The following is a 12,722-nucleotide window of genomic DNA, read 5'->3' as shown; positions in this document are numbered from 1 at the left end:
TTCAAACCAGTGAAGTCTGAGTACATATCAGTATTCCTGACAGAAAAAACCTTCAAATACGTAGGGGTTGCCCCCAGAGCTTGGGGCTTGCTAACAGCACCTCTGAGAGTCACGGAAGCACACCTTCCTCCCCATCTTGGCCCGCTGAACCCAAGTGATGGTCCCCGGGGCTAAGCCTGCGCCACTCCTGATGCAGCACATTTGGAGGGAGGACCCACGTGGTCCTTCTGAAAGTAAATGGCAGCATCCTGAGCAGCAGCGGGCAAGGGGAAAGGCAATCAGGGCCTTGCTCTTGCAGGGAAAACCCAGTTGGCAGCTAAACCACAACCTGCTGTGATTTAGTACTCCATCTTCATACCTCTGAGGCCTGGCTGGAGAAACCAGTTTAAGGCATAAAAAGTGACAGCTGTCCCTCCACTCCAGGTCCTCCACACAAGAATCTGTCTTTGCTCCTCCCCCTGTTGCAGTCCCACTCCCTGGACCCTCAGACTCCCTGTCTATCTGGCAGGGTTTCATCAGGGACAGGACATGCAGCCAAGCTAGAGCAGATGACCTCAGGCCTCCAGCTCTGCAGGCCAGGCTAAGAGAACTGAGCGGGAAGCACCCCCTGATGGCTGCTCTGAGACCAGTGCCCCAGCAGCCATTCCTTGGGGGTACATGCCACCTTTCAGCTCACTCTGGCTCAGTGCTGGTCCATGCCTGGCTTCCCACTTGTCCTGTTAAGTCACCTGTTGCTAAGTCGTGTCCGACTCTTTGCAACCCCATGGACTGTAGCTTTCCAGGCTCTGCTGTCCAATACTGGAGTGGGCTGCCATTTCCTTCTCCAGGGGATCTTTCCGATCCAGGTTGAATCTGTGTCTAATGCACTAGAAGGCAGGTTCTTTACCACTGCACCACCTGGGAATGGGAAGCCCAAACTCTACTTCAAAGGCAGTCAAAGACAGCAATGATCAAGGAGCCATTCATTAATTCCTTAACATTCTAGTTTTAATCACGATAGTTATTATATTGGCTTTGAGCAACAATATCACATTATGCCATACTAAATTTACAGCTGACAAAACTTTAAGTATTTTTCATATTAATTAATTTCTTTTCCCTGTTTTATTTTTCTGTGAACAAGTCCAAGCTGGGGACTCCATGTGGTCCTTCTTCCTCAAAGCTCTGAAACTCGAAGCTCAAAGGGTCACTGGAATTATCAGACCCAGCTCCTTACAAAAAGCTAAGATGTGGTGTCAAAGGGCAAAGGATGATCTGTGCCAGGTCCCAGGGTTGGCAGCTGCTGACCAGAGTCCCTGCCTCTCACCGAGCCATGCCTACCATCCCACACTCAGGAGAACGATCACTATGTAAGTCTCCTTCCCCGCAGAGCAGTCTCCTCCGTCTTGGCCCAGGTGGGGGACGCACTCCTGCCTAAGCTCTCATCTGTCCCGCAGCCCTCAGGGCTTGCAAGGTGCCCTCTGTTTCACTTCCCTCCCTCCTACTAGAGTCTCAGACCCAGGAGGCTGCCGGAGTGGGCAGGGAAGGGCCTGAGAGAAGCAGAGTCTCCCTCTGCAGGTGCAAAAGGTCAATGTTATTACCTGTCGAGAGAAAGCCCCGATTTCTCGTAACTCCTCTCTGCCTGAGCTGCCCACTCGCAGCTGTAGTCGTCCATCTTCTTTTCAAATGTTTCTGACACGGATGCAAAGTAGATGTCTGGGCGCCAGACAGACAGACTGGGGTCAGGACAAGGAGCTGCCTTCTTCTGGTACTTCCTCCGGCTTTGTTCATCTAACTCAGCCCACATCCTCAGCATCTGGAAGGAAGGACAGGACTCAGCTATGTGGGACACCACCAGGAACAGGCTTCTCTTCCTGGGGTGTCCAGTAGGATGAGGAGGATCAAAAGGCCTTGCTTCAAATGACAGTATGGGAAAGAGACAGAAATCTGACAGCATAGGAAAGCCATCTTGACACTGGAAGCACAGAGAAGCCGAATCCATCCCAGGGTGTACTGCTTGACCATGACTCTAGGAACCATTTGTTGTGGCCCTTCAAGCACAAGCAGGGCGACCGTGTAAGCTACTCTCCAAACTGCAATTCTTATAGAATAAAATGGAACATTATTAATAATCACCCTGGGATGAGAGGCAAACCAGGGCTGTCTCAGGCCAACGAGGACACAGTCACCATGAGCCCGGTGACCGTGCTGATCCCCGTCTGTCCCCTGTCCAGGCTTTCACATGCCCGATGCCCCAAAGCTGACTCATAGCAACCGCTTCAAAGTGCTCCCCTGCCTCCTGCCTCAGCTACGCTTAGAAGGTGGGAGATCGCAGAAGAAGAGGGGAAAGAGGGAGGAGAAGAAGGCTGGATATCCAGTCCCCACCCTAAGGGGTCTCTGAGCCCCAATCTTTCAACTGAGGGGTCCTGTCACGTGGTCTCTGCCCACGGCCACCGTCTCCACTCCTGGTGACTGTTCACGTCCTCGAGGAGGCTGGGGAACCCAACTTACCAGCCCCAGTTAGCTGCCTGGAACCCTGCCCACACCTTAGTAAAGACGCGTGCTTGCGTGCTCAGTCGCTTCAGTCATGTCTGACTCTCTGTGACCCTATGGGCTATATAGCCTTCCAGGCTCCTTGTCCATCGGGATGCTCCAGGCAAGAATACTAGAGTGGGTTGCCATGCCCTCCTGCAGGGGATATTCCTGACCCAGGGATTGAACCCGAGTCTCCTGCACTACAGGTGGATTCTTTACCTCTAAGCCACCCGGGAGGCCTCTTTGTAAAGACTTCTCCTCCTCAAATTGATATTTGAGTGCCTTTTTTCCTGGCCAATAGTGAATGGAGCTAGAGTTCATGGCTGGACCTTCCACCAGGAAAACAACCCCTCATCCCCTCAACCCCACTGATCCCCCGCCTCCTCCAGCATCACCTGGTAAGTCTCGGGGGTGCGGCCGTTCTGGTTTGTGCCCTCAAGGTTCAAGGCTTTCACAGCCGCCTGAATTTTCTGGGAGTAATTCAAGAAGGCGCCTTTCCTCAGGAGGGCGTTGGAATGCTTGCTGTGCCATTTTTTGATGGCTCTGAAGTGACGGAGAGCTTTCTGGGGATCCGCTCTGGATAAAACTTCATGGAGATGCTTCGATTTCATTATTACCTAGACAAACAGACCACACAAGCAAGAAAGAAGAGGTGAGGGTGTAACACAAAGGCCATGGCACACAACTCACACCACCTCATAGGAGGTGGCCTGTGAGGAGCCCTCATGATGCCCCTTGGGGGGCTGAGCACCCAGTGCTAACCAGGGCCTCACTCTGTGCCAACCAGAGTCGGGAGCTGGCCGTCTCAGGAGCTGAGGTCATGGGGCAGAAACCCTGACACTCAGAGTCCTTCCAGAACATGGCTATTTCTGAGGAGGAGGAGGGGACAGGCACCAGGGTGGAAAGGAGCTGGCCCTTAACTTTCAATCTGACCACCTGCTCATGACCTTGAACAGGCCATGTCAGTTTCAGTGTCCCAATCTGCAAAACCTGGGGGACTGCTCAGCCAATGCTGACGATCCCTCCTGGGCCAATAAAGCATATGGAATGAAAACCATGGGCTTGTGAGTCAGAGGGCCTGGGTGCAGACACAAGCCCTGCTCCTCACCAGCTCGTCACTTAAACTCTGATACTCAGTTGTCTTGGCTGTAAAATGGGCAGAGGGGGCCCTGTATGCCCAGGCAGCAGTGAGGAGGCAGGCAGACAGCAGCCACAGTGCACTCGAGTTTAGGATCGTAAATGTCCCCAACACTGCAGCTGTTCAAAGCATCTGCCATGTCAGGTGTTCCAGGGCGTTGCTTGGTGCTTTTAAATTCTCCCTACTCTAGTTTTCAGCGGTCACTCTAATTGGGTGGCAAAGCTCAGGGTGGGAGGTCCACCACATAGGCCCTACCCCGCCACCCCCAGGCTCCAGAAGGTGGCACACTACCTCATAGTTGCTGGTAAGGAAGGGGAACTGCTTAGGCTGCAGGAACTGTGTCTTGGGGATGTCCAGGCCATCCTCCCCGTACAGGAACTGCACCACGCTGCCATCACTGTCGCGGACTGTCAGGTCATACTGGACAACCAGCCCCTCCAGGTGTTTGATGATGCACCTGTACAGAGACCCTCAGCTCAGTGCCTACTGGGGCTCCCCACCTCCTGGAGCAGCCTTTGATGGGGCAGGTAGAAGGCAGAGGCAGAAAGGCGGACTGCTGTTCTACAGCCAAGCAAGCCCCGGGACAGGCTGGCTCCTGTGCCCCTGTGTGACCCTCGCTCCCATCTCCAGCTGTGGCTGCCTGCCCTGCCCAGGGAAAGGGCACACCTGCTGACACCTGGACCCTTCTTGTAAACCTCTGAGTTCACACTAAACCAATCCTCTAGAAGGAGAAGAATGCTGGCTATTTTCTGTCTCAGAACACCCATGGATTACTTTTCAGAAGTTTTTTTTTTTTTCGTTCCCAAAGGGATCTTAAGCAAATTGGCAATGAAAATGTGAAAAAGTGACAGAGCTTGAATGGACCCGGGACGCTGAGCCACCTGAAGGTGGCAGGGCAGGCACTTTTTACCTCTGGAGGTAGCCGGAACGGCTGGTCTTCACAGCAGTGTCCACCAGACCCTCTCGCCCGGCCATGCAGTGGAAGAAGAACTCCTGTGGGAGAAGCGGGAAGGTCCAGGGTGGCACAGTGAGGACAGCCTGCTTCCTGAAGGGCGGCTCAGGCCAATGTCCCCAGCAGCTCTGATGGCTCTGATGACGCCAGAGACATCTGCCCTCCCCTGGGGTGACCTCTGTCTTATCCTGCCTGAGAGCAGAGGGACAATTGGAGGAGAAGGGCCAGTTCTCATTCTCAGTAATCCATCCACAGCGCCACACTCCATTTTTCAAACAGAAATGGCACTTTTGCCTCATCACATAGTGTTTTCCAAACTTCCACAATGAGACACGTGTTTGTCACAATGATCGGCAAACATGTACATACATCCACACACGTGTGTGGATAAAGATATGATTCAAGCTAAAACTATCAAACTTTATGAAACGACCCCAGCCCTCACTCTTTATCACCCTACTCTATTTCATCACATAAAGCCAGTTGCTATCTTTTACCATGGTTTCATGATTCACTTAGGGGTCGTGACCAGAGCTCAGAACTCTCTGGTCTACATCAGCTCTCTACCACCCTTTGCCAGAGGCCATGGACAACCACTGGAGAGTCTGTGTGAGACCAAGAGAGAAGCCCTGGGCGTAACCGATGGCCTTGACACAAAAGGTCAGTCCTCTTCACAACCTAGACTTAGTTGTCTGACCACAAGAGGCGTCTTTGCAGAGACGCACTGGACTAGGGAACAGAAAGCTCTAACTGAAAAACCATTTCTCAAAGTGTGAGGAGAAAACCTTCCTCTTAGGGGAGAGTTCTATCGCTGATGGAGGAAAAACTAGGCATTTGCTACAACTGGTCAGTTTCCCCAGGGTCGCGGAAGAGCCATGAGGCTCTCTTAGGGGAGCTTTGTAAACTAAATCTCTGTGATGCTCCTTTTGGCAATGGAGAGCACTCTAGCCAGGGCTTCCCCTTCCCCAGCTGCCCTCAGAGGCAGGGAAGAACCGGCTGAGAGAAGGCACGAGGCAGGAAGAGGTCGAGTTGGGACTGATCTTATTCGTCTTCCCACTCATCAGCAATCCTGCCCGAGCACCCACGACGTGCCAGGCACCACGCTGGGCTCTGGCATTCCAAAGGTGAACATGATGTGGCCCTTACGGTCCTCAGGGGCCTCTGCCATCTCGAGGGTAAGCAAGGACGTGGTGGCATTTATCTCTTGACTATCTTTGCTTAAAGCTGTTGGTGAAGGTCATAGGCTTCCTACTCCTGAGCGTAGAAATGAGGAGAAAAGCCAAAAGGAAAAACCAAAAAGTACATACCGGAGGCCTGATGCCAGTGAGGAACCTGCCAGTGACGAAGCCACCAGCCCTGGGAGTGAACTCATAAGGCTTGAAGCAGGGCAACGACTTGCCGGATGCCATGAGCGGGGGTCTCCGACCTTCCAACTCGATCTGGCCCAGCAGGCACGAAATCTGGGAGAAAGGAAACCCAGATGGGACTGAAGACCCATACACGCCTTAAGTGATGCTCTGTCCCAGCAGGGGGTGGAGCATCTGCTCTTCAAGAAAAACTGCATGGAAATGGGAGTTCCTGAAGGTCAACCTACATTTCTTAATAAACCAGGAAAGCTGATGTTTCAGGAAAATAACTGTATCTTCCTTTCACTGACTGATTAGAATTTTCACCTTTGGGGTCAGTTAAAATAGACAGTGCTTTGCAAAAGCAGTCATGTTTCAGAAGAATCTCATGTTATACCTGAAAGGGACCTCCCTAACAGGGAAACTGAGATGAGCAGAAAAAATAGTTTATTGTGATCCTGAACATTCTCAGGTCAAAAGAGAATGAAACTGCCCAGTAATGCTCTTGGGGACAGTGTGTCTGGATTTTACTTAGTCAAAAGGGCTTCCTGATGGCCTCGAGCCTTGTAAGCCCATTCCTACTATTCTGTACTCACCAATGAGACGGTCCTTAAGACTCTCTCAAGGTCATCAAATTTTAAAAAAAGTTGCTAAGATTTGTGAAATCATTGTGATAGCACTGCAACATGAAAATATATAACCATACAGTATCTAAATTTATAATAGGTATCTATATGATACACTATGGAGGAGGAAATGGCAACCTACTCCAATATTCTTGCCTGGAGAATCCTATGGACAGAGAAGCCTGGTGGGTTACAGTTCATGGGGTCACAAAGAGTCGGACACGACTGAAGCGACTTAACATGTACACACACGATACACTATCTGGATATTTATCTCCATGTGTCTGCAACACCGGCATGTTAACAGTGGTTAGCTCCTGTACTGATTTCTACACATACTTCTGTATTGTGCAGTACTTGGCATGCTTTACATGGAACATGGATTCTTTCAAAATCAGAAACAAATCTGCAAAGTGCCTCCTACAACCAGCCCAGCCTTCTGCCAAGCAGCCAGCCCGCCTTTGCTCACACCTGCATGGTGTTCACTGTCGAACCTTTGGCTCCAGACTGCACCATCATCTGCAGATTGTTCTCTGGGAACTGTCTGTGCAGACCGAAGGGCATGCAGGCCTGCAGATGGAACACACACTTTGGTCAGTGACTCCTCCTTGGGAAGCTTGGGTTCAGAAGGCAAATGCGGGAGCCCACTTAGACTACGAATCTGAAGAGCAGTGCCAGATCCATTGGAGGTTAAGGAGAAGTCTTGTCGGCATTAACCCTTCAGCTGGAAGCCCTGGAAAGAGGTCTGAAGACTGGCCCCGGGTGCCATGCTCTCGACACCTCTGCCGGGAAGCCGGGAGGCAGATGCAGAGGGGCTAGCATCTTTAGTTCGTGATGCTGAGATGCAGCTGATTAAAAATCAAACCTAAGGCGGTGCTCTTGGGAACCTACCCATTAGAGCGTGGCCTGGCCCCGGACCAGCAGCCATGATGGCCAGGGCCCGTGTCATACTCGTATCTGCCAACAAGCTGCCCAAGCGCCAACCAGGTGCTTTGCCTCAGCTCCTGGGGCAAAAGAGTAGCCAAAGCCCCCAGGTGGATTGGGGAGATGCTGTGGAGAGGTGGGGGTGGCTCTGAGTTTATCTAAGCCTCTTCCTAGGGATGCAGACACCCACCCTCACACAGGAGAGACAAGGTGGATGTCAAGAGACAGAGGAGAAGAAATACAGTAATCCTGAGACGCTTGAGATGACCCCCTACCTGCAGCATCCCCAGTGAGCCCTGGAAGCTGAGCCTCCCTGTTCTCAAGCAGTGCTGGAAGGCTGGAAGGAACCTCGCCTTGCAAGGACAAAACTGTACCAACAAGGTCTGCTGACAGCCAGTCAGAACTGAGTCAGCAAACACGACTTCTGCTAGGCTTGGTCCTCCCTCCCTTTCTCCTCCTCAGGTGGGGTGTCAAGGCCCAGGAGGCCAGGATGAGGGCCAGTGGGCTCCTTCAAGCCGCAGGACTGGGAGCCCCAGCTCTGGGGCAAGAATGGGGCTCCCTCTCCTTTCTCAGCTGCGAGGCTTTGGAGGACTGGCAGAGTGGTCAGACCTCACCCAGGACTCTGCGCAGATGAGTTCCTGAATCCTGCCAGCAAATCCGTGAGGCAGGTGATCTTCCCATCCCTGCCCCAGGGGAGGACACCTCGCTCAGACTGCTCACATCACACAAGGCCGGAGATCTCAGAGTAAGTCCGTGGAAGAGCCAGGATTCAAACATGGGCCTTCACCCCAGCTGTCCTACACACGCAGCACTGGAGGTGCTGATCCTTTACTGTGCCCCTCCACCCTGCAGAGGCCCCTGGAAAAAAACTTTCTTCAGTCCCCTTTAAGGCCATTGCCCTAAAATACAAACATTTAAAACGACAACTATTGCAGAATTCCCTGGCGGTCCAGTGCTTAGGACTAGGCGCTTTCATTGCCGAGGACCTGGGTTCAACTCCTGGTTGGGGAACTAAGATCCCGCAAGCCAGGTAGTGTGGGAAAAAATAAATAAATAAAAGAAAGAAAGAATACTGCAATGCCTTAATGCTCAGCATTAATCAAAGGAAGATCTCTCCAGACCCTAAGGGTACAAATGCCTTGGCTTTTCAAAGTGATCAATTCTACTCGCCCCATCTTGAGCGTCACCTAGTCAGCTGTTCAATAGTTAAATTGCTCCAAGAGGCCCAGAGTGAGACTCAAAATGTAATTAAAAAAAAAAAACAAAAAACAGCACTCCAAATGGTGGTGGTAAGTGCACAGGCCGCTGGACTAACCTTGTTAATTTCATTGCTGTAATGGTTCACTTCCTCCTTGAACTTCAGGTCAATCATGTTAAAATCCCTCTGGTCTTTACTCAGATGGGCATCCTGCCACTTCCCTTGGACCTCATCAAATGATGCTGCCTCTGTCAGGTTTAACGCAGCCCTGACGGCCTAGGATTAAAAGAGGAAACATTGGAGGCTGCAGGCAAGGGAGGAAGGTGTGGGCCCCATCCTGCTGGAGCCCGACCAACTCTGCTGTAGGCGGTAGCCCCCAGGCCCTCCTCACCCGTGGCCCACAGTGGGTGGACTCTTTAATGATTCCAAGTCTCCTGACATCCGCTTTCGGCTTGACCAAAATGTCTTCTACTCCTGTGAAGTAAAAGAGACCAGTCTGGATGCAACCGGGCCTGACTTCTCATCAGGTTGTGAACTTGGCGAGGTCAGGGCATGGGGCACGGTAACAGGCACCCAGGGAGCACCTGAATAATGATGGTGACATCCCCATCACCTCAAAGTGACTGCTACCATTTCTTAAGTGCTTACCATCTTACAAATGACAAAGCTAAGGCTCAAACTTGAGCCCACCGGTATGGAGGTAGAAAGCCAACCCAGGGCCAAGTCCCAAACTTGGCCACCAGCTATAGGCCCTCCATTCAACAAAAACAAGTTGGATGCATGGGACAGAGGTGAAGATGACACTCTGGGTCAAAAACTGGGGTTGAGAAAAACAGAAGAGGGAGGGGGCAGACATCCCAGTTTTGACTTCCAGAAATCACATGTCAGCAAGGACTGCACTGTATAGTGGTAGGAATCAGTGGGCAAGCACACACAGACACATCCAAGCCTGGCTAACAGGGACAACCATTGCGGGGTCCTGTCTGTTGCTCTGGAAGGAAGAGTGCCTGGGCCACTTGAATGAAGCCTGTCCCTCTGGCTTCAAACGGCTAAGGAATTCCCCACCTTAGGAAGGAAGTCTTCCCACTTCATTTTCCAGTGAACTATTTTCTGTCTACATTTGAGACCTACTGACCTCACCAGTCTCTCAGCCAAGGTCTCAGGGGGAAGGGAATTCAAGGCTACAGTGTTGCAAAGCTGGGCTAAGATGTCTGGGACTCCCACATGCAATGTCTGGGAAGCCTGAGTGCCTCTAAAGAACTTGAGGAGGAGAAAGAATCTGTCCCTGTGTGAACAAGCCACACCATGACAATGGGCCCTTCCACAGGGTCGGCTCCAGGCCATCTTGCTGTCCCTTCAGTGACCTCTGGCTGCGAGGGCTGAAGGCACTTCCATTAGCCTGGACTCCCCTCCAAGCTTGACGCCCAGCTTGGCCCTGCTCCCTCTCAGTCTCGGCAACAGACAGTCTTTGCACTTTGGCCAGTTTCTCCTCGGATCACGGGCTGAGCAGAGCTGCTTGTTAGGTTTGGTCCTCATCACAGTGTGGGTGTGGATTCTTCCTCTACTTTTTTTAAAATTTATTTACTTTTGGCTGCGCTGGGTCTTCATTGCTTTGCTCGGGCTTTCTCTAGTTGTGGCGAGCGGGCGTTACTCTTTGTTGCCGTACGTGGACTTCTCATAGTGATGGCTTCTCTTGTTGTGCAGCACAGGCTTCAGGCATGCAGGCTTCGTTAGTTGTGGCACACAGGCTTACCTGCTCTGCGGCCTGTGGGATATTCCTGGACCAGGGAGCGAACCCATGTCTCCTGCAATGGCAGATGGATTCTTATCCACTGTGCCACCAGGGAAGTCCATCTACTTTCCATTTTTAAAGATATTTGTTCAAGGAAGCTCATCTGAGAAATACTGTGAGAACCAGGAAAGAGCTAAAATGTCTAATAACAGGAAGTGGTAAAATTAACCATGGTACGTCTACAAAAGCAGAACAGTTTATAGCCACGGACCTGAGGGAGTCAGTTTATATTTGCTCACAAAAGGACATTTATAAAACATTATCTGTAAATGGTGGAGGGGAGCAGATTACAAAACACTAGGTATTACTGCAGGAACCCCTTTTTTTCTGAAAGTGTTTATACTTGGAAAGTCTAGAAAGACACGTATCAAGTCAATATTGGTGTTATTTCTGGCAGTTGAATGCTGGGTGATTTTTCATTATTTTCATGTCTGTGTTTATTTTGACTTTTGCACAATATAAATTTTATAATTACGATTGCCTTGCTTCAGGCCAATGAGCAAACTCCAGCAGACCCACTGGCACCCTGTCTGCACGTGAGCCAGTCCATGAACTCAGTCTCATCAGCTGGATGATTCCCACGCTTGCTGGGGGTCCTGCTTAGTGCGAGGCCTGACACCCATTCCTCATGCATGGGAAACTGCAGAAGGGCTTGGGCTCCGCTTTGCATACCGAGAGATACACCACTCTGAATGAGCTCATGGCATGGAAAATATCGGCCCCCTTGTTTTCTTTATCAAAGTCAACTTCCTAAAACAGTGGGCAGTCATTTCCAGGGAGACAGCCCCTCCTTCTGTCTTAGGATCACTTGACAGGTCTGCCCAATGTGGTGTTTCCAACAGAACCTGCTGTGTCGGGAGGTGCGAGCTGTTTTGACAACAGGGAAGACCCCAGGTGGAGTGCAGAGTACCTGAAAGATTCTGGAAGGGCACTTGCAGGAGAGAATGGAGGTATGAGTGTGAAGAAAAATCAGTCTAGGAGACTGGAGACCGTAAAGAAAGGCGTTGAGAAAGGGACAGAATGGAAATGCAGATGGAGGGGAGGGGCGTCACTGTGCTGTACGAAGAGATGAAGAGACTGGGGTGGTATGGGTGTGTGGTGGGTGCGGAAGCATGGAGAAGAAGCAAGGCTGCGCAGTGTCACTGGAGGCCCCGTGAAGATGCCCTCATGAAGGGAGCCCAGCTGTTCCCCTGGAACCGGGAGACACCCTGGCGGGTGTGCTGGCTGCGGAAGCGGACTGAGCGGGGTGGGGCCCCAGAGCCACCTGCCTCACTCACCCAAGGTGAAGCCTCTGTAGAGCTGCAGGTAGGCGGTGAAGAGGCGGGCCAGGCAGGTGAGAACCCTGCCGCTGGTCTCCCCACCGTAGATCTCGTAGCAGCAGTGGACCAGGCCGTAGGCGGAGCTTCCGTAGTGCGCCTTGTCCAGCACCCCGCACAGCAGCTCCCCTGCTCTGATGATCACCTGCGGACGGATGGCCACTGGCGCTGGGTCGGGGGAGCCCCCAGCCCCTCCTTCACTCCATGTCTTACTAACCTTATAACCCTCACCTGCCTCAAATTCTTGATGCAAAGAAGGGGATAAAGCTGGTGAGCACACAGAAAACAACAGTCAGGGCTTCCCTGGTGGCTCAGTGGTAAAGAATTCAATCCCTGATCTGAGAATATCCCACATGCCTTGGAGCAACTAAGGCTGTGAGCCACAACTACTGAGCCTGTACTCTCCCCGGGAGCCACAACTGCTGAGGCCTGTGCTGCCCAACAAGAGGAGCCACTGCAGTGAGTAGCCTCCAGGCTCCCCGCAGCTAGAGAAAAAGCCCACGTAGCAACAAAGACCCAGCACAGCCAAAAATAAAATAAATAGAATAAAAAAAGAACATTAAACAGAATTCTTTTTCAGGGACTACACCACCCCCTCCAACTATAGACAGTTCAGTGTGTTCCTACGTGCCTCACTCCCATCACCCATCCGTTCTGACTTGGGGTCACGTATCCTTGACAAAAACCTTGTGACTGAAAAGGAGTACATTTTGAGCCTAAACTTCATAACTGTGACCTTGGCCTAGGCACTTCCTTCCTGGAACCTTGGAGTAAGAAAAACATAACCTTTCTAATATCCTTTAAGGCCTGAATTTGTACTTCCCTAAAGCTTGTTTCAAGCATCTGAAGCTAATTTAAAGAAGGATTTCTAGTTTGAATTTAAATTTAAAACTAAAATTTAAACTTCTAGTTAAAG

The 12,722-nt window shown here is 51.4% G+C and overlaps 1 protein-coding gene across 1 annotated transcript in view; it reads right to left on the bottom strand.

Moving 5' to 3' along the window:
• Window positions 1-12,722, bottom strand: part of POLR1A (RNA polymerase I subunit A) — an 84,005-nt gene that overhangs the window by 14,300 nt on the left and 56,983 nt on the right. The window contains exons 16-24 of the mRNA XM_040224265.1: window positions 11,768-11,951; window positions 9,090-9,172; window positions 8,816-8,974; window positions 7,048-7,146; window positions 5,912-6,064; window positions 4,563-4,645; window positions 3,944-4,109; window positions 2,910-3,131; window positions 1,581-1,795 (exon numbers count right to left, since the gene is read on the bottom strand). Of these exons, the coding sequence (XP_040080199.1) occupies window positions 1,581-1,795; window positions 2,910-3,131; window positions 3,944-4,109; window positions 4,563-4,645; window positions 5,912-6,064; window positions 7,048-7,146; window positions 8,816-8,974; window positions 9,090-9,172; window positions 11,768-11,951 (1,364 nt within the window). The remainder of the gene's footprint in view (window positions 1-1,580; window positions 1,796-2,909; window positions 3,132-3,943; window positions 4,110-4,562; window positions 4,646-5,911; window positions 6,065-7,047; window positions 7,147-8,815; window positions 8,975-9,089; window positions 9,173-11,767; window positions 11,952-12,722) is intronic.

The sequence above is a fragment of the Oryx dammah genome, unplaced genomic scaffold (assembly GCF_014754425.2).
Source record: "Oryx dammah isolate SB20612 unplaced genomic scaffold, SCBI_Odam_1.1 HiC_scaffold_25, whole genome shotgun sequence".
NCBI classification, from domain to species: Eukaryota; Metazoa; Chordata; class Mammalia; order Artiodactyla; family Bovidae; genus Oryx; species Oryx dammah.
Note: the sequence above shows the minus strand (reverse complement) of the source record. Positions and strands in the feature narration are given on the sequence as shown.